This window comes from Delphinapterus leucas, chromosome 19 (assembly GCF_059928025.1).
Source record: "Delphinapterus leucas isolate spDelLeu-1000000601 "Yukka" chromosome 19, BTC_Dleu_Yukka2, whole genome shotgun sequence".
Taxonomy (NCBI): domain Eukaryota; kingdom Metazoa; phylum Chordata; class Mammalia; order Artiodactyla; family Monodontidae; genus Delphinapterus; species Delphinapterus leucas.
The window spans coordinates 25,431,558-25,455,782 of NC_143147.1; the positions used below are offsets into that span (position 1 = coordinate 25,431,558).

Below are 24,225 nucleotides of genomic sequence, written 5' to 3' on the forward strand. Positions count from 1 at the left end.
CTGGCGCTGAAAGTGGATGGCGAGAAAGCAAAGGGCTAGGACATCAGGGCCCAGGGGAAAGGGGTGTCTCCCGATGAGAAACTCTCTCTCCTTCCAACAAGGGTCTGCTCACATTCTGCCTCTTCCACAGAGCGCTGTCTACCTACTCCCAATCCCATTTTCTCTTTTTCTGAATTCCCTGAGAACTCTAGTACATAACATATACAACTCTTAATTACCTTGTCATCAGTTCTGTTTTTAAAAAATCTGCTTCACTGGTTCCTTCTCTCTAGGAAGCCCTAAAAATAACTGATTGTCTGCAATATTCATTTTGGCTCAATCATATTCTACTTGAGCTTGATCTATTTATTAAGGTATCTTTTACTCCCTATTGAGCTATCCCGCAAAGAATGACTTTTTATAAAGTCACCCCCACCAAGGTGCCCGGCATAGTGACGAGCACACAGCAAGAATTCAAGTAGTTGCTAGCTTTAAAGCCGGGAGATTATATTAAAAAGACATAAGGTCTATAGTTAAGTAAGGAAATAAGTTAGAGGGTTTTTTTTTTTAAAGACTATATTTAAAGTTAATCACCCATCTATAGTGCCTGGAGATCTCAGGCACCAATGCCACCAACCTTCATGAAAGCAGAGGACACCCTGGAGGGAACAGGGTTATGAGTGTGACAGTCACGGAGACAGGTGGGACCAACAAGGGCACTTGATCCACAGGGCTGCACTGAGAGGGGATGGAGAGGAGAGACAGAGGACCGTCTGTCTGCTGAGCATCTACTATACTATGCTATGGGTACCACGCTAGGTGTTTTACAGGTAGTAGAATTTAATCTTTGCAGTAACACTTCATCTTTACAGATGAAGAAACCAAGACTCAGGGAGGCTAAGCAACTTGTCTAAGCCCACGTGGGTGGTAGTAGTGGACAGAGACAGGATTAAGGTCCAGATCTATTTATCTCCAGTGTTTTTGCTCTCTCCACTAGGTAACCCCAACCCCTTCTAGAACACTTTTCATTCTTGCCCCCCAAATAAAGCCAAAACGAATGATTCTGTCTTTGTGAGGAAGGAAGAGGTGAGATCAGCAAGCCCTTCAGGGTCAGGGCAGGGAGGTGAGGCCATTTGGGAAGGATTCAGAAACAGAGTTAACATTAGTTGGGAGGGAATTATGTACCAAGCACCGACCAGGCACTTTGTACACTTCATGTGGTTTCATCGCAATAACCCGAAGAGGCAATCATTTTACATATATAAGGAAAATGAGGCTTAGGTAAGCTAGCTTACCCTAAGGTATAATGCTAAAAAGAGTGAAAGTGAAGCTGGGATTTGAACTTGGCCAGTCAGGACTCGAAGCCTGTGCTCTTTTCACTGCTTTCCGATGCAAGCGTGTGCTCCCCTTTCCTCTTCCCATAAATGACAAAAACTAAAGTTTGGGAAACACCGCCTACTAAGAGATCTGCCCAGTTATTACATAGCAGATAAACTGAAGGGAGCCTCCATCCCAGAGGAAATAAAACTGTTATCTCAACCAAGGAACTGAATAGACAAAAAGAGAGAGGCTTGCAATGTATATTTAAAAGTGCTGTTACCCTCTGAACCCATTCCTGAGTCTAGCTGACGTTTTGATAGGCCATGTCAGTGAGGCTCATCACCAGTGGGGCTGGAGCCACTGTTCGCAGCAGATCCCACTAGATAGGCTTGGCAGTGCCACATGACCCAATCCAGTCCCAACAGCAACACAGCAAGGGATGCCAGAGAGTTATCATAAAATGAGGCCGGTCCTTGAGATCCAGTCCTTTTTGCTGAGGTGGCTCAGACTTAGGTGAAAATGTCAGCAAACGGCTCTCCACATTAGGAGAATACACGACACTGACAGCTTGCGCGAGTCGTTAAACAAACACACTTCTATTTATACCAGATTCACCACTTTCGTCTCCAAGTTGAGCAAAAAGTCAAAGCTGCTCTCTTTAAGGAAGAAGAAGAACCCTTCAGAACCTGGGATGAAACACACCAGTAGCAGCTTCTGAGCGCTTGATTCCACCCACATCTGGCTCTGTTTGGGAGCTAAATTCAGCAGAAGTCTCCAGGGTCAACAAATGACCCCGAATAAAAATAGTCTTGGAAATCTGTCACGGAGTAGGAAAGGAAACAAGACGGCTGGGCGATTCACTCCAAATGGCAGCTCCGAAACCCCAACTCTCATTTTTTTGTCCCAATATGAAGCCAATGTGCAAAACAGGCCCAGAGCAAACTGTCCTTTTCCGAAGGCCTCTAAAAGTGGTTGCCAAAGAATTTCACATGCAAGCCAAAAAGATTTAGTGTGCCATTCACCTCTCCTATGAATCTAACTACGGCTCCTCTGAAGGAGAGCTCTGAACCGATCACGGATTGACACGTGCTTGAGGACCACCAGGGTACCTAAGGTTTTGCCCCAGGAAGCAAGAGGGACCCTCTGTCCTATCGAATTTTCCAGATGATCAAAGAGCTGCAGAAAGAGTACAGAGGTTGTGTGGCGAGTGAGAGAGCGAGAGCGAGCGAGCGCCTGTTCACTGCTTTTCTACGAATTCTGCAGCTCATTGCTCCTGCCCGCCCCCCACACACACTGAAGTTGTATTAAATTAAGTACAATATTTTGAGGTGATTGTATGCTTTTTTTAAGTTAAGAATTCCATGGGCTGAAGAACAATCAGCCAACGTTTGACGGCTTAGTTCACTCATTTTATTTTTTTATTCTAATTTTTTTAGTTTTTGGCCACGCCGCGTGCCTTGTGGGATCTTAGTTCCCTGACCAGGGATCGAACCCAGGCCCGCGGCAGTGAAATCGCGGAGTCCTAACCACTGGACCACCAGGGGAGTCCCAGTTCATTCATTTTAAAATGTATTGAACACATAGCTGCCCAATTCTGGAGCATGATAGAAAATGCAGAAGGGCTAGCGGTGGGTTTGCTTCACAGCCACTCACTTGTGCTTGCCCTTCCAAAGCCGTGTATCTAATCTGACATTCATAATTTATACTCTTTTTCTCAGAGGTGGTTCCCCCCTCCCCAACTGTAATGAATTTCAAAGGACCACACAACCTGGATCCACCTCTGGATAGGCTCTCTGGCTTTGGGGAATCTCACAATTTGGTGGGAATGCAGACACGCAGAGAAAACAACACAGCATGATAAATCCTAACAGTTATGATCAAGTGCCCATATATCTTGGGAGCACAGGTGAGGGTATGGTTAACCCTTGCCTTGGAGGTTTGGGAAAGACTTTTCAGAACTGGTCTCGCAGGACAAGGAAGAGTCTGACAGGCAGGGATGAGGGTAGAGAGTAGGGGGAGGACATTCCAGGGCATTCTAGGGAGTGAGAACAGCCGAGGCCAGTGGTTCTCAACTGGGGACAATTTTGCCCCCTCCCCCAGGGGACATCTGGCAACATCTGGAAATATTTTTGGTTGTCATATGGGAGGGGAGTGGTGCTCCTGGCATCTGGTGGGTAGAGGCCAGGGATGCTGCTAAACATCTGACAACACACAGGGCAGCCCCCCCCCCCGCCCCCCAGCAAAGCATGACCCAGCCCCACTTTCAACAGCACCAAGATTGAGGAAAGCCTGGTCTAAGCAAAGGTACGAAAGGAACATTGTGTTAGGTTAAAGGTGAGAAGTTGCCTGGAGCTTCGGTAAACACAGTGCTTCAAATCACTGCTTTTATGCAAGAGAAAAACCGGTAAGAAAAGAGGACAAATTAAATTTCCAAAGAACCAAGACACCAGGCTGAGCAGATGCCTTATTCTCAAAACAGGAACCACCACCAACAAAATTAGAAACTGGAAGCCTGAAGTGGGTTTCCTCGACCTGTGACATGAAAAGCACATGTCTCAGGCCACTGTCCTCAGGAAGAGCAGCCCGCATTCCGCCTTCCTCGAGGATGGCTAAGTGGCGAGTAAGGACACAGTGAGGACCAGATGTTCCGCGTGGCTGCACCAGGCGGGTCTCTCACTGCGAGACAGGGCGCAGCAGAGCTGATATGAATTTTGTTAGAACTCAAGTCCTGGAATGGCCCAAGGCACGAGAAAAGGAACCAAAGGCTCTAAAAGGGAAGCGGCTAGGAAGAAAGCAGACCGTGGTGGGGATGCCGAGGTCGGGCCTTCAAGTGGCCGTGCGGGGGTTTGGCGGGAACCAGGCCTGACCACGAAGGCTGGAGGTGCTCGTGCAGGCATCTGACTCCTGGATCGGACGCTTGGAAGTGGAGTGCGGAGCTGACCACCATCACCACAACCACCGACACCTGTGCCTCCACCAAAAGGAAAAGCAAATAAATAGAACAAATCTCCCTTAGCAAGAGATTTCTAGGAGGGAGAGAAGGCGGCCCTCAAGATACCAGCAGTTTCTGGTATAAGCGTAAAATACAAACTGAAACTCCTTCTCAGATATGCTAACTCACACTAATGCACATCATTGAGTCTTGCCTCATCCAGACCCTCAGGCACAGACACATGCCTACATCAATTTTTAAAAATAATAACAGTAAGGGGAAAGCGACATTGATTGTAGCAGATGTCTAAAAATAAAGCTTTTACCCAAGAGAGGAAAAGAAAGCCAGACTAGTAGCAAAATAAGAAGATAATTCTAAATGGAAAATGACACAGAAGCTTAAAAAAAAAAAAGTAACCGAAACATTCCTTTTTTTCTCTCTCTATAAAAAATGTCACAGTGGGTGCTACTGTAGGGAAAATTAAAATTCGGTTTGGATGACACAGACCCATGAAACTGTAGCTATAAGTGCCTAAATGCATGTCACAGACCATAAATGAAGGAAAGGGGCCTTGCAGAAGAGCCAGATAGACAGCAGGGGACAGGACATTCCAGACGGGAGTGAGAGGAGAAGCCGCAGCTTGGGGAAGGCAGGAATGATGGAGCACGTGCGCACATACCCACTGTGAGATGAAATACACTCAAATTTCGCCTCTATACAACCATAAATATACACCCCGTATGGACCAACCGCCCATATTCCGGGGGATGAAAACATTACATGACATAATAGCACCTGGATCTACAGTGGGTTTGTGGTCACCTTCTGCAGAGGGACACAGATATCCAAGGGTCCACACGAGCCTTACAGTAAGGCTCATACAGCTAAAACACTGGAACAGTCTGGAGGAACAACAGGCTGATAGGAAATTCCTGCTTTCCACCTGGGTCACCAGGATTTACAGCTGGGGAGGAGGCAAGGGCACTGCTACCCTTTACGGCTCCTGGGAACCAACCCCTCCCAACTTATAAATAAACCATGAACAATCACTGAACCCGTGCGCTGAGACTTGCAGCCAGTTCGCAGAGTGGTCGAGTACACACACAGGTGAGACCCATACAAAATCCGAATCTTGATGGGCCTGGCGACTGGGAATAAAGGTAGACCTAGAAACCTGGGCATTAGCCAAGCGTCATACTGATGAGAGCCAGCGATTCCTTCCACAACTCCCCAACACCCACTCCTTCCCCTCCGGACAACTTATTCACGAACACCCAGAGTCAGCTTTTAAGCTCCACTCCTCTGCTTGGCCACTTTATCCACCTGGAACGTTCTCCACCTACACAGATCCTACCCATCCTCTGCAACTCCTCTCAACCCCTCCTCTCCTCTCTCCTCTAGATGGTGTTTCTGAGCCACCCTAAGGCATCTCTCCCTCTGCTAAACTTCCAGAACAATTAGGTTGTACAATTACTCGGCAAAGAATCATCTAAGCTCTACAAAGCTTAACTTTTCTGTTGTTTTCCTGACCTATTATTTAAGTGGATAAAAATTTTCACCTTGCTCCCTGTCTTCATAAACATGCCATGTCTTTGAGAGGTCAGGACACATCTGATGGTTCTTTGGACCCTCCCACCTTACCTCCTAAAGTACCCTGCATAATGCAGAATTGCAAAATTCTCTCCTGTGCAAAGTTCTCTTCTGAGCTAAGTTAGGCTCACATTAATAATCTTTCTTAAGAGTCAAGCCTCACAAGACTTTGCAACCAATGATATGTGAAAGCAAAAAAAGAATGTAAGGGCAGAAAAATCTTGGAGATCATTATTTTACAAATTAGGAAACTCAGACACACGGACTGGCTCAAAGCCGTTTGTGGTAGGTGGGTGTAGAACTCCGGTCTGTGCCTCTGCTCCTCACTCTGGGGCATAATGAAGCCTGGCTAAGAGCAGATGCAGCCTATGGGGACTGCAAGTTTGAAGATTAAAAAAGTTTTTAAAATTCTTAAAGTTAACAGGGGAGGGCTTCCCTGGTGGCGCAGTGGTTGAGAGTCCACCTGCCGATGCAGGCGACACGGGTTCGTGCCCCGGTCCGGGAAGATCCCACATGCCCTGGAGCGGCTGGGCCCGTGCGCCATGGCCGCTGAGCCTGTGCGTCCGGAGCCTGTGCTCCTCAACGAGAGAGGCCGCAACAGTGAGAGGCCCGCGTAAAAAAAAAAAAAAAAGTTAACAGGGGAATTCATACTGAGAAGTGGGATTAGTTAAGCACCCAAACCGAGATTAAGATTTTCACTTTTAAATTTATGGAGCGATATTTAAAACCTACAAGAAATGGAGTCAGAACTTCCAGGAAACACCTCCCCCCCAACTCAGTTATTTTGAAACTCCATTTACTGTAACGTAAAAAAAGTCAAACTACTTTAAAGCTCTGCTTACATATTACTCTATCAGGAGTGAAATAATCCCATGTAGAAGCCTTTCTAAAACAAACTCGTCCTGGAAGCCCATCCCGGGGCGTTGCGTTGTGACTACATTCTCAAGGATGTCAGTAACACAAGGGTTCCATCCACAACTCCTTGAAAAAACTGAAACCATGAGCGCCTTGTCAAATTCAGACAGTTTATCTTGGCACTGGCGAGCAGAGCAGTCTCTTCGATGTCTGGAAACGCGTCTAATTACGTTCAGAGAGTAACTAAAAAATAGCCAGTGTCCCGGAACAGACAGCTCAGGGATCACTCCATAGCGTCCTGAATGACGCGATGGAACCACGCCAGGAAAAACTAAAAAAAGAAGACGAAAGCGAAAAAAGAAAAGAACCAAGTGTGAAACCGCGATGAGACCCTAGCCTCTCTCCAAAACAACCCTCCAGTCTTCCCTGAGCCTTGCGGCCGCCACGACTCTCCCGAAAGTTTTTATTTCCCTCTACTCTTGTTTCCATTAGGTCACCCGGCCCGCCCACAGTACTTACCTGGGGCAGCGCACTAGCTGCCTGGCCCCAAGCGCTGCCTCCCCCCGACACCCCCCTCCCCCGTCCGGACAGCACCCAAGGACACCACCTCTCTAGAAGGCGCAGTCCTGGAGCTCGGCACGCCCCTTCCACTCCAATGCGGCCGCACCCCAGGGCGTCCCCTCTCGGGAAAGCTCAACCATCGAGCTCAGAGGACCCCGGACACCCCCAATCCGGCCACACTCCATCCCTCGCGCTCGGTGCACCCCCTACACCCCCAATCCGGCCGCACCGCAAGGGCGCCCCCTCTCGGGAAAGCGCAGGCTCGCGGCATTGCGCACGGCCGCTCCGCCCTCACCTGAGCCGAAGGTTGGCCATGAACTCGGGCATGGAGACGGTGTCCATCAGCACGAAGTCCGCCTTCCCGAACTCCAGGCTCTCCTGCTCCGCCATGGCGCCGGCGCACGGGCTCAGGTGGGCGCGGACGGGTTCAGGTGGGCGCGCTCGGGCGGCGGGGGCGCGCGGCGAGCTCGGGCGGGGTCGGGGCGGGGCGGGGCGCGGGGAAGGGGGCGCCGCGGCGGCTCGGTGGGACGGAGGCCGCCCCGCTGCTCCTCGGCGCGCTCTCGTCCGGCGCTGCTCACCCGGCAGTTTCCGCTTTTCCCGCGGCGGCTGCCCGGCGCTGTGGGGGAAGAGACAACGAGACGGAGACGGCGGCGGTTGGTCCCGCCTCTGGCCTTGTCTGGCCCCGGCCCCGCGGCTGCCCGCCCCACCCGCCCCGGCCCGGCCTCTCCGCCCCGCCCCGCCCCCCCGGCCGAGGAGCCGCCCCCGCGGCGAAGGCCACCACCTCCTCACCTGGGCGGCGCGCACGCGCGGGGCGGCCGGCGGGGGCGCGCTCTGGGCCGGGCGGAGGCGGAGGGGTGGCAGCGCCCTCTGGGGACAGGCGCTGGGAGCTCAGGGGGGCGGTGCCGAGGCGTGCGAACGTAGGAGGTGGGTGGAATCAAGTTTCCAGGATTGCCGCCTCCGCCCGGGCTTGGTATATGCCAACAAAGTTACGAAAGTGTCTTGTGGAGCTTCTCGCGTGGATAATTCATTACGATTCTGTCACCCTGCTGCGAAGCCCTCTCCTGCTCTTCTGCTCACATCCTCTCCATCCTTAAAATGATGGTTCACACTCAGACTGAGAGAGAGTAATAATAATTAACACGTTGTGGGTACCAAAAGTGCCCAGAGCTTTTATAAGAGCCTTAGAGAACTTAAGTAACTTGCGCACGGCTACCTAAGTAGTGGGGAAGCTGCAATTTCATCCAGGTCATTTGACTTATGAGCCCCAGCGTTTAGCCACATGGCACACTGCTTTCCTTCTCCAGTGTTCCGTGATCCATTTTTCTCTTCCACTCACCTGAGCTTGTCATCAAACATTACCTTATATTATTATTAGGTTTTTCATCTATCTATGCATCATCTCCCTGGGATAACTGTAGGCTTCTTGAGCATGGGACCATGTCCTGAACTTCTCCATATCCCCCTTGACACACACCAAGGGGCTTGGTGTAGTGCCTTGCACATGTACATATGAAATGCACAATGGTTCAATGGAATAGAATGGGTTTTAAGTGGTCTCCAATTTATAGATACATTGGTTGATCTTAGAAAATTCTTTTGGAACCTAGACTGCATTTTCTCAGTGAAAATCTATTATAAATGGCTTTCTAAGGCAGCTGCACCTCTTCAGTCCTGTGTTTCTATTAGGACCATCTTCTATTTCAAAACCTACCAGGAAATCTAGAAGCCCCCCAAAGACCTGGCTGGATTTCTACACTATGGCTGACCGTGAGATGCGTTAAGCCAGACCTAAGGACCTTGCTCACGTTTGCTTCAGCTTCCAACAACCCACCCTGGCCAAGAGAGAGGGTAAGACAGCTTGATCACCTCCTGCATGAGCACGTCTGCCATGAGAAAGCCACCCCAATCTCTGTCACAGGCAGAGACGAGTTGCAGTCTGACTACCATTAGCAGCTCTCGTTCTTCAGAAGACACCTCTCTGAATCTCAGTGTCCTCGTTTGTGGAATAAGAACTCTGGTTTAGATACTTTCCAAGGTAGGACCACCCTTTGCTTGGGTCATTTGTGTGGGTGGGTCAGTGGCTAAGTGGGTGATTGCGTAGAGTGTGGTACATGCCTAAAATGTTTGCATTGGTATGTTTTAGTATACAATAAAACTGAGTTTCAAAAAGAAAAGGAAGAAATCTCAAAACCTGTGCAATTTAGAGCAACCAGGGACCACACTCATTGGAAACGATTATTGGAAGATGGAGGTAGGTATATCCCCTGGGTTGTTAGGGCAGAAGCAGTTGTACAGTGGGTAGGATCTATGGTGGGATGCAGCTGTGGCTTTCACATGGGCAAAGCAAGGAGACTCCTGTGTTAATCAGTGTCTTGTACAGGAGCCCAATGTGTAAAACATATACACAACATATGCAAAGGGTAGTTTATCAGTTTAAAGTGCAAATTAGTATAAAATCAGGCATTGAGACCAATGAGGCTCTTTTGCTGAACCCAAATCTGTCCAGTGGGGCTGTAGGAAAATATTAACTATTGGTGTATAAAGAATATATGGAAGCCTGTTTTTTCCAGTCTTCTTGCAACTTTTCTGTAAGTTTGAAATTATTTCGAAATATAAAGTTAAAAATCAAATAATCTAAAACTGTCCTAAAATTTTAAAAGGTTTATTTTTAAGAATCACATTGTAATCATTTTTTTCCTATTTTGGAAGAAAATCTGAAAAAGAATACACACACACACACACACACACACACATCTGAATCACTTTGCTGTACACCTGAAACTAATACAACATTACAAATCTACTATACTTAAAAGGAAAAAAAAAAAAAGAGAGAGAGAAAGCAATCATGTAACACTTAGAAGTGAAAGTCACATCGGAAGTTTGCAGACATTCCAGAACTGGAAAACCAGCACACACCTTGAAAGCTCTGGTACAGACTATCTATTCACTCTGGTTGTCATACATATGCTAGGAGATTATAAACACTAAAACCAAAAATAATTCTAAAACCAAACATAATTTCAACAATTTCTAGTTTAAATATGTTTTTATAATTTAGATGAAAGAATTTCATGTTTACCTTAGTTGTCAAATATGCCCCAGAGAGAGTACAACCTGTTCCATGCCTGAAATTCTCTTCCCTCTTGTCCTGCCTCTCATCCCTGTGGCCTAGCTGATTTCTGCTCATCCCTCTGCTCTTAGCCTCAACATCACTTCCTCCAGGAAGGCTTCCATGATCTCCTAAGTCAGGGTTGGCTAAGTCCCTGCTCTGTGCCTCCACAGCACCCTGGAAGTGTCATCCTCGTTACAGGCTGAATGCACTTTAACAAACCTATTGTCCATCTATCACATTAGAGTGTCAGGGCCATGAGTACTGGGAGCTGTGTCTGTCCTGTTCTTGGATGTAGCTCTGGCCCCTAGTAGCACAGGGCTTAGCGTGTGAAACTCTTAATAGACGCTTGCTTGATGAAGGAATAGGGAATGATCTGTGGCTCTGTGGGTTATGTAATGTGAGTTTGTAAATCCACCCTTGTTGGTAGATTTTCTGCATTAAAAGCCGTTCATTGTGCAGCGTTTATCTCATTCTCATCTCCTGCCCCTGCAGGCAGGTCTCAGGGCTGTGTTCACTTCTCTCTTGGGGCCAGGCCTGCATGCTACATGCTCACACTGAACAAAGCTGTTGTCCGAAAACCCGTCTGCTGTTGACACCAGCTGCAGAGGATCTGTGCTGGGTTCTCCCTAAAAAATCAACTCTGAATTTTCCACAGCAAATATTTGCTCCCATTCTTCTACTTTCCCAGAATGTCTCTGGGCTGCCCCATCCTCCCTCTCTTTACCAGGTGCGTTGTATCTGGGAAGATGGCTCAGCATAAGTCCCACAAGACAGAAGCAGGAAGGCCAGGAAGGACATAGTCACAAAGCATATTCAAAGGGCATTTTATAAGTTCATTGTATAAGCCCCAATTATTCTAGAGCAGAAGTAGAAAGGCGAATTTATGTTGCAAAATAACTTCATAATGCACTCACAACCATATGGAAATGATATGGAACCCTCTGCCTTAGATATTATCCAAAACATACATCCTCCTCTTTCATGCCTAAGGTTGGATTTGAACTAAGAATGATACATCAATGACAGCGTATATGTTCTCTATGGTTTCTGAAGCCTACATTTTTTAGAGTAAAAACACACCCAACAGTTGTCTCCCTGGTGTCACTGATGACTTACCCACCTGTGGACCCCTCCCCCCACCCACCCCCAACTCCTTCACCCCTGCCTTTCACTCTTTAGACACCTCACAGCACAAAGGAAAGGGAATTTTCATAGCAGAGGTCACTGTCATAAACTAGCCTGAAAGCCCAGAAAGTGACTTAAGAAGCTCACCTTCTCACCTCTAGCTATTAAAGACAAAGGGACGGTGGACCAATTGCTCAGGACCTGGTTCCGGGTTCTAGGAATTTCTTGCCCGCTGTGCCTGTGGTTCAGCTGTGCTTACCTGTGACGATGCTGAGTTGGGGACAAGGATCTTCCCTTAGCTCTTTGAAATGGCTGATACTACAGACAGAGCTACTTTTTTTTTTTTTTTTTTTTTGGCGGTACGCGGGCCTCTCACTGCTGTGGCCTCCCCCGTTGCGGAGCACAGGCTCCAGACGCGCAGGCTCAGCGGCCATGGCTCACGGGCCCAGCTGCTCCGCGGCATGTGGGATCTTCCCGCACCGGGGCACGAACCCGTGTCCCCTGCATCGGCAGGCGGACGCTCAACCACTGCGCCACCAGGGAAGCCCGACAGAGCTACTTTTAACATAATCAACCTAAGCGCAGAGGAAGTTGGGAGATAGCAGCTGAGGAGGGGAAGGAGGGGGAGGAGGAAGAAGAGAAGGAAAGGGGCTGCAGCTGCCAGGGTCTCAGGGCAGCAGGTGGATAGTAACAAGACACTGGTTTCCAATTTTTCGGTTTCATTTTCCCTTGATGAAAACACGGGAACTTTCTCTCCCAGGACAAATGTCTTAAGCACACATGCAAAACAGTTTGCACGTGGACTCCCCTGATCCAGGCCCAGAATAACCTGTCTGTGGATCCCAAGTTAAGAACCCCTGGGCGGAAACTAACACACCATTGTAAAGCAACTATACTCCAATAAAGATGTTAAAAAAAAAAAAAGAACCCCTGGGAATTCCCTGGTGGACCAGTGGTTAGGACTTGGTGCTCTCACTGCTGTGGCCCAGATTTGATCCCTGGTCTGGGAATTAAGATCCCGCAAGCTGCGAGGTGCAGCCAAAAAATACATTAAAATAAAAGAACCCCTGAGCTAAGAGGGGGATCACACCACAGGTCCTAATCATTGGGGAATGGAGAAGAACTTAAGCAAGCCATCACTGTCAGTATCCCGTGAGTCACGAGAAAAGGGCTGTCCCAAGAGTACGTCCCCCGGAGTTGGCACTGGAGCCACATTGTTTAAGGCCTCAGGAAAGACAGGGTCAGATGGTAGAGGAACAGTGCTTATCACACTGAGTTGGAGCTGGCTGTCCAGGCAAGTCCCTCGACTCGCTAGGACAGAGGCCACGCCCTACTCATCCTTTTATCTCCAGCCCTCCGTCTGTGCCTGATGCCCCTTAGATATTTCTTGAATCGAGTAGATGAATTAATTAGTGAGTTAATTTATTTGTAAATGGGGGTGTGTAGATGTAGGGTTATATTTCAGGGACCATGTGGCATTTCTCTGTGCCCTATGCCAGAAAATCAATAACTCAAGCTATTCTGGCCATTGGAAGGGGTCCTAGAGCTAGAAAATTTGGGAGTGTGATAGGATCCCATGAGAGGGAAAACACATCCACAATCAGTTCATGGATTGAATCTTGCATCTTAAGGCAGGATGTCTCAAATTTTAAGGTGTATAAGAATCACTTGGGATCTTGTTAGAAATGCAGTCTCAGGTCCCACCTGAGTAGATCTTAACTCACTGAATTGCAATCTGCATTTTAACAGGATCCCCTCGTGATACTGCTGCAGCCAGATTGTAGACCAGACCTTGAGTAGCAGGATTCTAAGGAATCCTAATGGCCATGTAATCAAACATATGTACCCCTTTACAGATGGGGAAAGTGAGCCCCAGGAAGAGCTTCTGACTTTGACTAGGTTGGTAGAGCTGAGACCAGACCTTACAACTTCCGATCTGGGTAGTGGATTGCTTCCACTATCCAACATGAATACTCACTTGTAAGACAGTGTGTGTGTGTGTGTGTGTGTGTGTGTGTGTGTGTGTAGTAAAGAAAAGGGAGAGCAGCACCCTAGATCTCCCCTGGGTAACCCCAGGACCTCCCTACCCCATTTCTAAGTGGGAAGCTGATGTCCTTTTCCCCATTCCCCTTGTTCTCTTCTAAAAGCTTGGAGTAGAGGCTAGAGAAAATATTGCTGGGGTCAGGAAAAGTCCAATTCCTTTCTTCCCTCCACCTGACAGAATAGCAAGTAGTTATTACAGATAACATCCACCATTAATATTTGATTAGTATCCAGAGAACTGACATTGCAGGAAGAGTGTGACATCATACTCAAGGTGACATCTTCTAATCTGCCTCCCAGACCCCATCTCCTCCTGCCATTCATGAGAAGTTTCTCAACTGGTGAGCTGCAGCTGTATTCATCTCCTAGAGTTAAGATCATGAAATAAGATGATGTTAAAATGCACAGTGTGACCCTCTGACTTTATCCAGTCAACTGGATTCATTCTTCAGACTACCTAGAGGTAGAATATGATGAGCAGTACTTCTATCCAAATTCTGACAACCTGAACTCTAAAGAAATGATACAGGGAAAATTTTTAATGATTTAAAAGTAGACTGCACAAAACTTAGGAGACCTCAGAGGCCATGCGATCAAGTATCCCACCCAATGCCTGAATCCCCTCCACCATATGCTATTGAATATGATGCCTGGATCTACCAGGCATTTGACTCATTAGGCCTCCTCCATGCCATGCCGATGTCTCCACACAAAAGCGGGCTCGACACCCTTTCGCTCCGTCTTACTCGTGAATCACTGCTCAAACTCACTCCGTGCCCTGTACGTCAGCCAGCTCCCAACCCTCCCATCCTCTGCTCCTGTTACTCATAATACGTATGAACCTGGTTTGCCCTTTGCATCTGCTGTTCCACCAAGAGAGGACCAGATTGAAGTGAATTGTAACCAAGGAGAGGAGCCGGGGTCACAGCCAGTTAAGGAAGGGCCTCCTGTTTTTCTTGAGCTGACCTGCCTTTTAGAGTTTCTATCCATAGAACCCTAACACTATTTTCTCTGATCTCTTTGAGCTCTGCCTTCTCAACATTAAGTTCTGTGTCTGACTGCTATCTATTTAGCCCTTCTGTACAGAATAGCCCTTCAGTTCAGAGTAGCATTTTTCCCATCCTCAAGAGGCGGAGGTAGTACAGTGGTACCCAAACTTTAAAGACCTGTACCGGTGGTGCAGGTTAGGGGTTGGGGGGGTCTTCATTTTAATGAGCAGCCCAAGGGATTCTGCTGCCAGTGGGCAGGGGGCCTAATTTAGAGAAATATTGATGGGAATTTTGATGTCAGACATATTGCAGCTCAATTCCTAGTTCCGCAACTTACTACCTGTGTGACCTTGAACATCTTACGTCATCTTGATAAGCCTCGGTTTCCTCATCTTTGTTAAAGAGATGATAAAACCCATCTCTGAGTGTTAAAACCATGAAATGAGGTGACGTCTATAAGGTGCTTCGTATCAGTCAAGGCAGGTAGCAAGCACTCAATGAATATGAGCTGGCATGCCTATTAGCGTAATTTCTTCTTTTATCTTCAGGATAGGGAAATTATTAGCAGGTAATCATTGATCTCATGTCCTTTTCAGCAGACTGAGATTTCTAATAGATGTTGGTGCGTCTTCTGATCACGTTTTCCTCTGAGTCTTGTGATTCGTATTGGTAATTTATTACCATTTCCATGCATAACCATGGACCTTACACTTAGTAGGGGATCAAAAATCGCCAAATATTTTGCATCGAGAGAATGCCATCTGGCTAGGCCTTCTGTGCTACATTCCCATGGCAACACCACATCTGTTCTTCTCACGCTTCCCCCAAATGCTCTCCAGCATCTTGACATTATGGCACTGATTCAGTTCCCTCCTGGCCCGACCCTTCCCACTGCCCGGTTCCAGTGAACAGCGCCATCCCACAATGCCTTGATGATACCTGCCCGTTTTCATTTACTTCTTTGCATTAAAACGTCCAATTCACTTCATCATACAATATATGCTCTAGGCATAGATTATGTTTTAAACAGAGAAATAATGAGAGGAAGCTGGTGAAATGGGCGGAGGAGTTGGAGTGGTGGGCGGGATGTGGCTTTGACAACCAGGTAAGAGGGAATCACTTTTTCCTTTCACAGAAGGGTTCAGTTTAGCTTCCGTGGTGGTGATCAAATGATTAATTCAGAAGAATTGAGCCTACACTATGGATAAGTTACATTCCAAGTTCTCCATCAATGAAGGATACACATAGCGACTGCACAGAGCACACATGGGTAATTGTAAGGGTCATGGGGCTCTGGTGTTCAGGTCTGGAAGGTGGTGGAGTGTGGGGTTAGAAGCAGAGGCTCAGGGGCTGATTCTGACACTTATGCACTGATGTGGCATCAGGCAAGTCACGTCAGCCCTCTGAGACTGTTTCCTCTTCTGTAAAGTTCAAGTACATACATCTTACCTCGTAATATTGCTATGATAATTAAGTGAGATAAAATGTGTTAAGCACCTAGCATGGGGTCCAAGACATAGTTAGGGCTTAATAAATGTAAGCTGATAGTACTTCCTTATTCACCAGTCCCTCCACTGGGACTTCGATACGGCTCATAACCAGGTGGGAGAGGAAAGAGTGTTCCATTCTGGTCCTTTTTATCTTTTGAACCCTGGTTCTCTGGTGTCCTCTTATCTGTTGGTTCGTGTCGGGCTGGTCACGTCCTTGTAGCTGAGCTGATATACTAATTGCAGGGAGTTCACAGCCTCTCTATCTACAGTTTCTCAACCTTCAGTCTTGAAGGTACAGTGACTTGCTGGCTTTCCCATCCAAGCTTTGTCTCCTGAGTTCCTAATTGCATTTGAATAACCAGGCACACACTTGCCTTTCAAGAGAGACATTTCTCTCCCAGGGCAGATAGATATACATGGGACCTAAGCACCACATCTGTGAGGAGCTTCTCCAACCCCAGCCCCGAATCTGGTGTCGGTGCTTTAGGAAGGTCTTATAGACCCATGAATCCCAAATCTGGCTGGTCATTAGATTCACCTGGGATGCTTTCGAAAAATACAGCTTCCAGGATCCCACTTCTGGTCCTTTTGAATTGAAATTTTCATGGCTAAGAACGATTGTCATAAGAACACCTGGAGTTAGGCACATACAAAGAATAACTTCTGAAATGAACATTACCTGGTAAACGGATGGCTGTTACATCAAATGGATGCTCCCTTTCACCTGGGATAAGAGCCAAAGAACACATGCGTTTCCCGCCTCATGCTCCTTCGGGAGGGTAACACAAGCTGGCTTTAGACCCTGTGTCTAATATCTCTTGAGGACTCTGAGAGCCTTCATCTCTTGCAAGTGCAGTCACTAATGACTGATTTTATTAGGAAAGAGTGTCTTCCAGCACTCCCTATAAAACCTCTTCAGCGCTGCCCTTGCCTACGGCCAGTGCTCTGAGCTAGAAGTGTAAAGACAAGTCTTCCACATGCACTTCATTGGCTTACATGGCCTACGGTTCCCTAAGAAGAAGCCCACAATTTATATCCCAGCCAAAGAGAAGGATGGGTGGGCCAGCTCCACCTCTGGGAAGAAGAGGAGGAAGAAGAAGGAGGCATATTTTAGTTACATGGGGAAAGTCCTAAAGCAAGTGAGTTGGGACTCTCTTTATGCAAACTGAGAATGGCCAAGACAGGTATCATGTTAGTGGCCCTGGGTGTGACCTTGACTTCAACTTCTGGTGCAGGAGTCCTTCCTCACACGTTGAGTTCCTGAAAAGTTGGTTGCAAAACAGCTGCTATAAACTGGATCTGTGAATGGCTGCTATCTTCTCCTACTTGCCTTTCTTTCTGTTGGCAGCAACTCTGAACACCTGAGCCCTTGGTGTCTCCCTTTCTTGTATCTGTTGACAGCTAATCTGTTAAGTGATTCTTAATTGCCCTCCCCTTTTCCTGCAGAGAGGGGATTCACCACCTCGTCTATTCTGTCGCTTTGAAGAGTTGCAAATAGCAGGTTTTCATTAAATGGTCATCTATGTTATACTTAGAAATTTCTTTCAGTAGGTAGGCACTCATTCCTTTTTCCTGCCCACCCAACACCTCACCCCATGGCATACAAATTGTAGAAAACAAAATCAGGAAAGTCTTCCCCTTCAAGAGAAGCTATGGGGAAGACAGGAAGGAGATTCTCTGAAAGATGTGTTAAGGCTTGATTTGGGATATTACTTCTTTTTTTTTTTAATTTTTATTTTATATTGGAGTATAGCTGATTTACAGTGTTGTGTTAGTATCAGGTGTACAGCAAAGTGATTCAGTTATACATATACATGTATCTATTCTTTTTCAGAGTGTTGAGCAGGGTTCCCTGTGCTCTACAGCAGGTCCGTGTTGATTATCTATTTTATATCCAAGACTGTGCATATGTTAATGGGATTTTATTTCTTCGTGCCCATGAAAGCAAGGTTGAGCGCTCATGTCTGTAATTGTACCGAAGCCCCCTGTATTCCAGTAGTATCGTTTGGAATCTGTTGTTTATTCTGGGAGAAGAAGGGAAAACGGGATTAAGGAATGATAGGAGAAGGAGAGAAGGTGTGTGATTCAGAACAGGGTTCTCAACCACAGCACTGTCGACAACGGGGTCTGGGTAGCTCTTTGTGTGGGAGGCTGTCCTGTGCATTGTGGGGTGTTGAGCAGAATCCCTGGCCTCTGCCCACTAAATGCCAGTAGCACCCTCCCTCCCAGTGTGACCACCAAAAGTGTCCACAAATAATGCCCAGTGTCCCCCGGAGGGCAAAATCAGCCCCCAGTTGTGAGCTCCTGCAGGAGATCCTGCATTTGGCTGGAAAGGCCTTCGGTGGGAGTACTTGGACTAAGAATTCTTCTGAGCATTAGTTTTTCCTTGGCCTGTCCTTAACCTTGTGGGTCTAGCAGGCCGCCCTGCTTCTTCAAGCCTCCAAAGGGTCAGGTCCGTGACCTTGGGTCAGCCTTTCAGGGCGCTGCGAGGATAAAACCAGAGGTCGGTTGGATAAACGTATTGAGTGCCTAAGTGCCAGCCAGACCTGCTTTGGGAGCTCAGATGAAAACGATGAGGGCTCTGTTGTAGAGGGGCTCACGGTCCTGCTGTGTGTGTGTGTGTGTGTGTGTGTGTGTGTGTGTGTGTGTGTGTGTGTGTGTGTGTTGGGGGGGCACGTTGAGCAAATACCTGTAAATTATGAAAACCACGAGGAATGTTTAGAATCCCACCTCAAACCTTTCCTTTCAAGAAACTGAGGCCCAGTGTGAGTCTATGACTTGCTAACATGATGTCTCATGTCTAGCTAGGATTAGAGCCCAGGAGGGGTGATTCTCAGGGCAGCGTTCTTTGCACTGTTTCTGCTGCCTCTCTAACTTCAGACAAGGACACTAATGACATAGGCAGTGTGTGACACAGGCTCTGAGAACAAAAAGTGCTCTGGTCCTCAGTGGGGGGATTGTGTGGAATGCAGATAAGCCAGAGGTGGCACTTGGGGAAGAGCCTTAAAGGATGGATGGGATTTGAAAGGTGGAGCTGGGTGCAGGCATGGGAGGTAGAGGTGACAGATACACAGTGGCATGGGGACCGGAAAACATAGGGACACACCTGAGGAAGAGCACGTATTCCCAGCTTGGCTGGAGATCCTGTTGGCACAAGGAAGTAAGGCGGGAAATTAGAAAGTGTTAAATGCTCACTAATATGAATATAGAGTGTGAAAGTATACTGGAAGCTAAAACTATATTTTCCATCTTCAGAAGGTGCCGGATGTTAACTCTGCTTCTATTAGGAAAAACCAAGGCGCAAAAGTTGAAGTGACCAGAGTTAGTTTGTATTATCCAAAGGTTATCTTTCTCACATACCTACAAATTCCCTTCCCTCCCTCTTCCTCAGAGAGAGCTGACAGGTACAGTGGCCTAGTTTCCTTCATCACATCTCTACTATTGTCCCTTTGGGTGGGTCGTACGTTTCCACGGACACATGAATCCACAGAAGCCATGGGTACTCGGGTACTGGCTTGGACCATACGTTCTTGACTACGCGAGCCTTCACTTCTCTGTCTCACCCTTATGCTGTTTCTGTCCCAGACCCACCCAGACTTCAGTGGGTGCTCCTGGATCTTGGATGCACTGGGAGCTCTGGAGGATTGGTGGCTGGAACGGGTTAGCCTGGAAGCGGTTAGACTGTCCCTCTACAACCACAGAAGAACCGTCACCAGCAGAGAGATCCTCGAGGCAGTCAAGCAGAGGTGCTCTCGGAAGAGCTTGGGAATAAATGAAGTGAATCTGAATGGCCCTGTTGTTGAAACGATTACACTTGTCAAACAAAATTGGGTCCGTTGGAGGACTGAGCTGGAAGATGAAGTATCTGAGAAGAACCCGCTGCAGTGGTGGTCTTGGTGTGACACACCTTGTCTCTCTGGGTCTTGCATTTTTAGCCTCTGACTTAATTTGTGAAAATAGATAAATAAATAAAGGAAAGGCACTTTCTCTTGTGTGTGATGCCTGCTTATGGTTTTTAACATTTTTTCTTAAGCACGCATCTGCCCTGTTTTGAGCTTACCTATTGTATTTTTGGACACAATTCAACATGTTACACTGTGGACTTACCATCGCTCCCCCCACTCCAGCCCCAGGGTAGGGGATGCTGCACTGATATGAACTGAGGATTTTTTTTCTTAATTTAAGCACCCCTACCTTGACTTATGGAAACTAAAAAATAAAGGGAAAAGGGGTCTGTTTGCTCTTTGAGTATAAGACCCATGACGTTGTTTATCTATATAGCACCTAGCATAATAGCATGTATGTAATAAGTGTCAGTCAAATGTAAAAGCTGGTCCCAACCATGGAAAAACCAATTATAATAGTAGTATAAAAATACAATAATTTAGGAGCAGAAAGAATAAATGGGCTGATATATTTTATTTTATTTTATTTTTTTACATCTTTATTGGAGTATAATTGCTTTACAATGGTGTGTTAGTTTCTGCTTTATAACAAAGTGAATCAGTTATACATATACATATGTTCCCATATCTCTTCCCTCTTGCGTCTGGGCTGATATATTTTAGACATTGTGGTCTGGGAAAGCCTGGGTATGTGACGTGAAGGAAAAGAAGGGGCGAAGGATTTTGGGCTGAGGGAACAGCATAAGCAAAGGTCCTGAGGCCGGCAGGAAAGCTTTCAGCCTGTTAGAGAAACTAAATGAAAGTCAGGGCAGCTGGGTTCTAGCAAGCAAGCAAGAAGTACATTAGGAGATGAGGTTGGAGAAGAAGCCTGGGGCCGAGTCATGCAGGGTTGGTTTGTTATTCCAAGGGCAGTGTAAAGCTGCTGAAGGATTTTAACTCGGGAATTGACATCTTGTTTAGGTTTTTGTTGTTTTTAGTTGAGGTTTACCACACAGTAAGGTGTATAAATCTTAAGCATACCTCAAAGTTTTACATATATATGTTTATATATACTCAGAATAAGACACAGCACATTTCCTTCACTGTTGCTGCCGTGTCAAGAATAGATTCAGGAGAATGTGGAAATGGGAAGATTTGTTCGAAATGGTTTGCATGAGTTTAGTGGAGGGATGATGGTGGGCTGCTTGATGGTGGGTAGCAATGAAAAGAAGTGAGGGGATTTGAAATAGAATTTGAGATCAAATCAATAGAATTTGCTAATGGAATGGATATGAGAAGTGAAGGAAAAAGTGATGGTTCCTAAGTTTAGGGCTTGAGCAGTGTGGTGGACAGTGGGGCTGGTTATAGAAATGAACAAGACTCTAGGAAGGAGGACAGGTGTTTTGGGAGAGGTGTAAATTGAGATTTGCATTCCGGACAGGTTAAGTCTTAAATACCTGTGAAACATGCAAATGGAGATGTCAAATAGGTAGGAAGGACCAAAGATACAAATTTGGGAATCAGCACAAAATAGCAACATATATATCAGCAGGAATGGGTGTGATTACCTAGGAAGATGGGATAGAAAGGAAAAGAGAAGACAATTCGGACCAAGACCAAAGAAATTCTAATATTTAGATTCAGGTAGTGGAGAACAGACAAAGGAAACAAAGGGCGGGAAATGTGAGAAATCAGGAGAGGGTAGTGTCATGGAAGCCAGGAGAGGAGAAAGGGGTCCAGTCCACTGTGCACAATCCTGGGGAGAGTGTTAAAAGGAGATGCTTGTGTCTGTTGCACTTGGTGACAAGGGGATCATGGTGCATTGAGAAATCTGCCCACTGGAGCAGGGTGGGTACCAGCCAGATTTGAGCAGGTTGAAGAGTGAATGGGAGCTAGTCAGTGGAGACAGCTTTTCTGATGGTGTTGAGACAAAGGGAGAAATTTAGCACTGCAAGGGAACAGAGACTTGGGCTGGTAGTTGGAGAGTCACTGGGTACAGAGATTTTGAAGATGATAGGTACCAGAACGCCATTGTTTGCTCATGGGAATTCTCCAGCGTAGAGGGAGATTCAGAAGAACGTAGAAAAAGGCAAAGGACCAAGGACCTTGAGAAGGTGATGGTGGGGATGGGATTCAGAGTAGAAATGAAAGAGGAGAAAATGTGTACAAACATGGGAAGTTTAGAGATTTGGTATGAAAAAATGAGGAAATTAGTACTTTTTTTTTTTTGAGTGAAACAAGTGAAAGTGGAGGAGGGACATATCTTGCAGATAAGATATGAAGTTGTCTAAGGGACTAAGAGTGTGAAGCTTGGGCATCTATGGACAAATGCCTGCCCAGGACTCAGCACCTGCTTAAGGTCTGTGGTCATGAATTGAAAGCAAAGCCAGTCTTGCCGTGTAACATTCTGCACCGCATGTATCTGCTCCAGTGCCTGGCTGCAGAATGCAGAGTGTGGGTTCTGCAGAGTGAACTAGGGAGAGAGGAGCGAGGGAGCTACTGCATGATGCACCGTCCAATCCAGGCCAGCCAGGATGTGGCGGGGAGGAGTGGGAAGAAAGGGGCAAGAACCTCATGGGATTCACAGAAGGCACGGAAGATATCAGGCCTGTAAACTGAATCTCAGAGAAGGAATTGTCTCTCTCCAGCACTGTTTCGTGTTAGCTAACCCATGAGGGCTCTTGCCTAAGAAGCAGGGGTGACACCCAGTGACCACTCCTTGAAGTGCACCTTCTTGGTTTTATGTTGTCAGCAGACCCCAAAGCCAGCTTGTATGAAGTGATCAGGGGGTGTTCTGCTCCACTTGGGAGGCACTCAAGCCCTCCCCGATTCTCTCCATAGTTGGACCACTGGCCTTGCGCTCTCTAGGGAGGCAGAGATGCTGCTGCCCAGGTGGGTAACTAGACGTGGACAATCGAGGCATTGAAGGCAACCTGGGGGCTATAAGCCCAGACATGGGCTTCCCTGCTAGGTTTCTGCCGTCCTGGGGATCCAGAACAAGCATCTTAGGATGGCTTTGGGAGTGCCCAAACCCTTAGGGTTTAGACAAATGCCCGGTAGTGACACAAACCTCTTCCAGCCCACGGTTGTCCTGGGGAATTGTCAACCCAGCTGACTCAAGAGCTGAGAGGGTCCTAATGTCTCAAACTCCCCCCGAGATTCTCCTTCCCCAAGCACTGCGGTCTGACTTAGTCTAGAGGGAAACACAGTTTCTCCCCAAATCCCGTCACCCATCACAGGTACCAGGCTTGACTTCTGGGCTAAGGATTTGGTTGCACCTCAGTTAGGAGCTGTTCTGTACTCTTGGCAAAAACACTTAAAATTGTCAAAACACTTTTTTTTGGAAAGACGTCTAAAGACAGATTTCACAGCCTTCCTCTCTTGCTCTAGTATTTTATTACCCCTCTTTATTATTTTTAAAACTTATTTTCTATTGAGCTAACATTGGTTTATAACATTGTGTCAGTTTCACACGTACAACATTATATGTTTATTTCTGTATACACTGCAGTGTCTCACCATCCATCACCGTACAGCTGATCCTCTTTAACCATTTCATCCTCCCCCCACCCCTGCCTCTTCCCCCCTGATAACCACTACTCTGTTCTCTGTATTTATGTGTTTGTTTTGTCTGGTTGGTTTATTTTATCTTTTGTTTATGTTTTTGTTGTTGGTTTTTGTATTCCACATATGAGTGAAATCATACGATATTTGTTTCTCTCTGTCTGACTTACTTCCCTTAACATAATACCCTCTAGGTCCATCCATGTTGTTGCAAACGGCAAGATTTCGTCTTTTTTATGGCTGAGTAGTATTCCATTGTATATATATTCCACATCTTCCTTATCCATTCATCCACTGATGGACACTTAGGTGGTTCTCATATCTTGGCTATTGTAAATAATGCTGCAATGAACATGGGAGTGCTTGTATCTTTTCAAATTAGTTTTTGTATTCACAGGAAATACAAAGAGGACCAAGGTAGCACACCTAACTCCCTGTGCAGTGACCTAAGTTATCGATACTTTTATTATTCTAATTACCTTTCACTAAGACCTGCTGTTTATCCTTCACTTTAAGAGGTTAGCCAATCTGGTTTTAAGTACACGCACAAGGGGGTGAAATGAGGATGTGTCGCTGAGGCATGAACCCTGGAGTGGGGCAGGTTGAGGAAGATGGTTTCCAAGGTGGTCAAGAAATTGAAATGGAGGAAGACTGACTCACCTCTAATCCTCTTCCCCATCTCTTATCTCACAGTCGCCAGCTTGATCTTGACTTTGAACTTAGGGGCTGCCTGGTGTAGGGGCAAGAGTCTGCACTGAACTTGCAGTCAGGTAGTCAC

General features: G+C 46.8%; 2 protein-coding genes across 12 annotated transcripts in view; one reads left to right on the forward strand and one right to left on the reverse strand.

Annotated features, from left to right (window-relative positions):
- MYO1D (myosin ID) overlaps positions 1 to 7,944 on the reverse strand; it is a 344,153-nt gene extending 336,209 nt beyond the window's left edge. For 6 of the 11 annotated variants that reach the window (XR_016388918.1, XM_089900787.1, XM_089900786.1 and 3 more), the window contains exon 1: positions 7,533 to 7,941. Coding sequence is in view for 9 of the 11 variants with exons in the window: in XM_089900787.1 (XP_089756913.1) it covers positions 7,533 to 7,627 (95 nt within the window). In the remaining 2 variants the exon portion in view is untranslated. Of the gene's footprint in view, positions 1 to 7,532 lie in introns of all 11 variants that reach the window. The other 5 variants (XM_089900790.1, XM_089900793.1, XM_089900791.1 and 2 more) reach the window with 3 other exon arrangements.
- On the forward strand, positions 7,568 to 22,758 carry H2BN1 (H2B.N variant histone 1). The gene is given in 4 exon segments (XM_089900796.1): positions 7,568 to 7,648; positions 8,907 to 17,138; positions 19,585 to 19,820; positions 19,822 to 22,758. Coding segments are annotated over 3 exon segments (540 nt in total). The 5' UTR covers positions 7,568 to 7,648; positions 8,907 to 16,976; the 3' UTR covers positions 19,964 to 22,758.
- Positions 22,759 to 24,225: the final 1,467 nt, after the last annotated feature.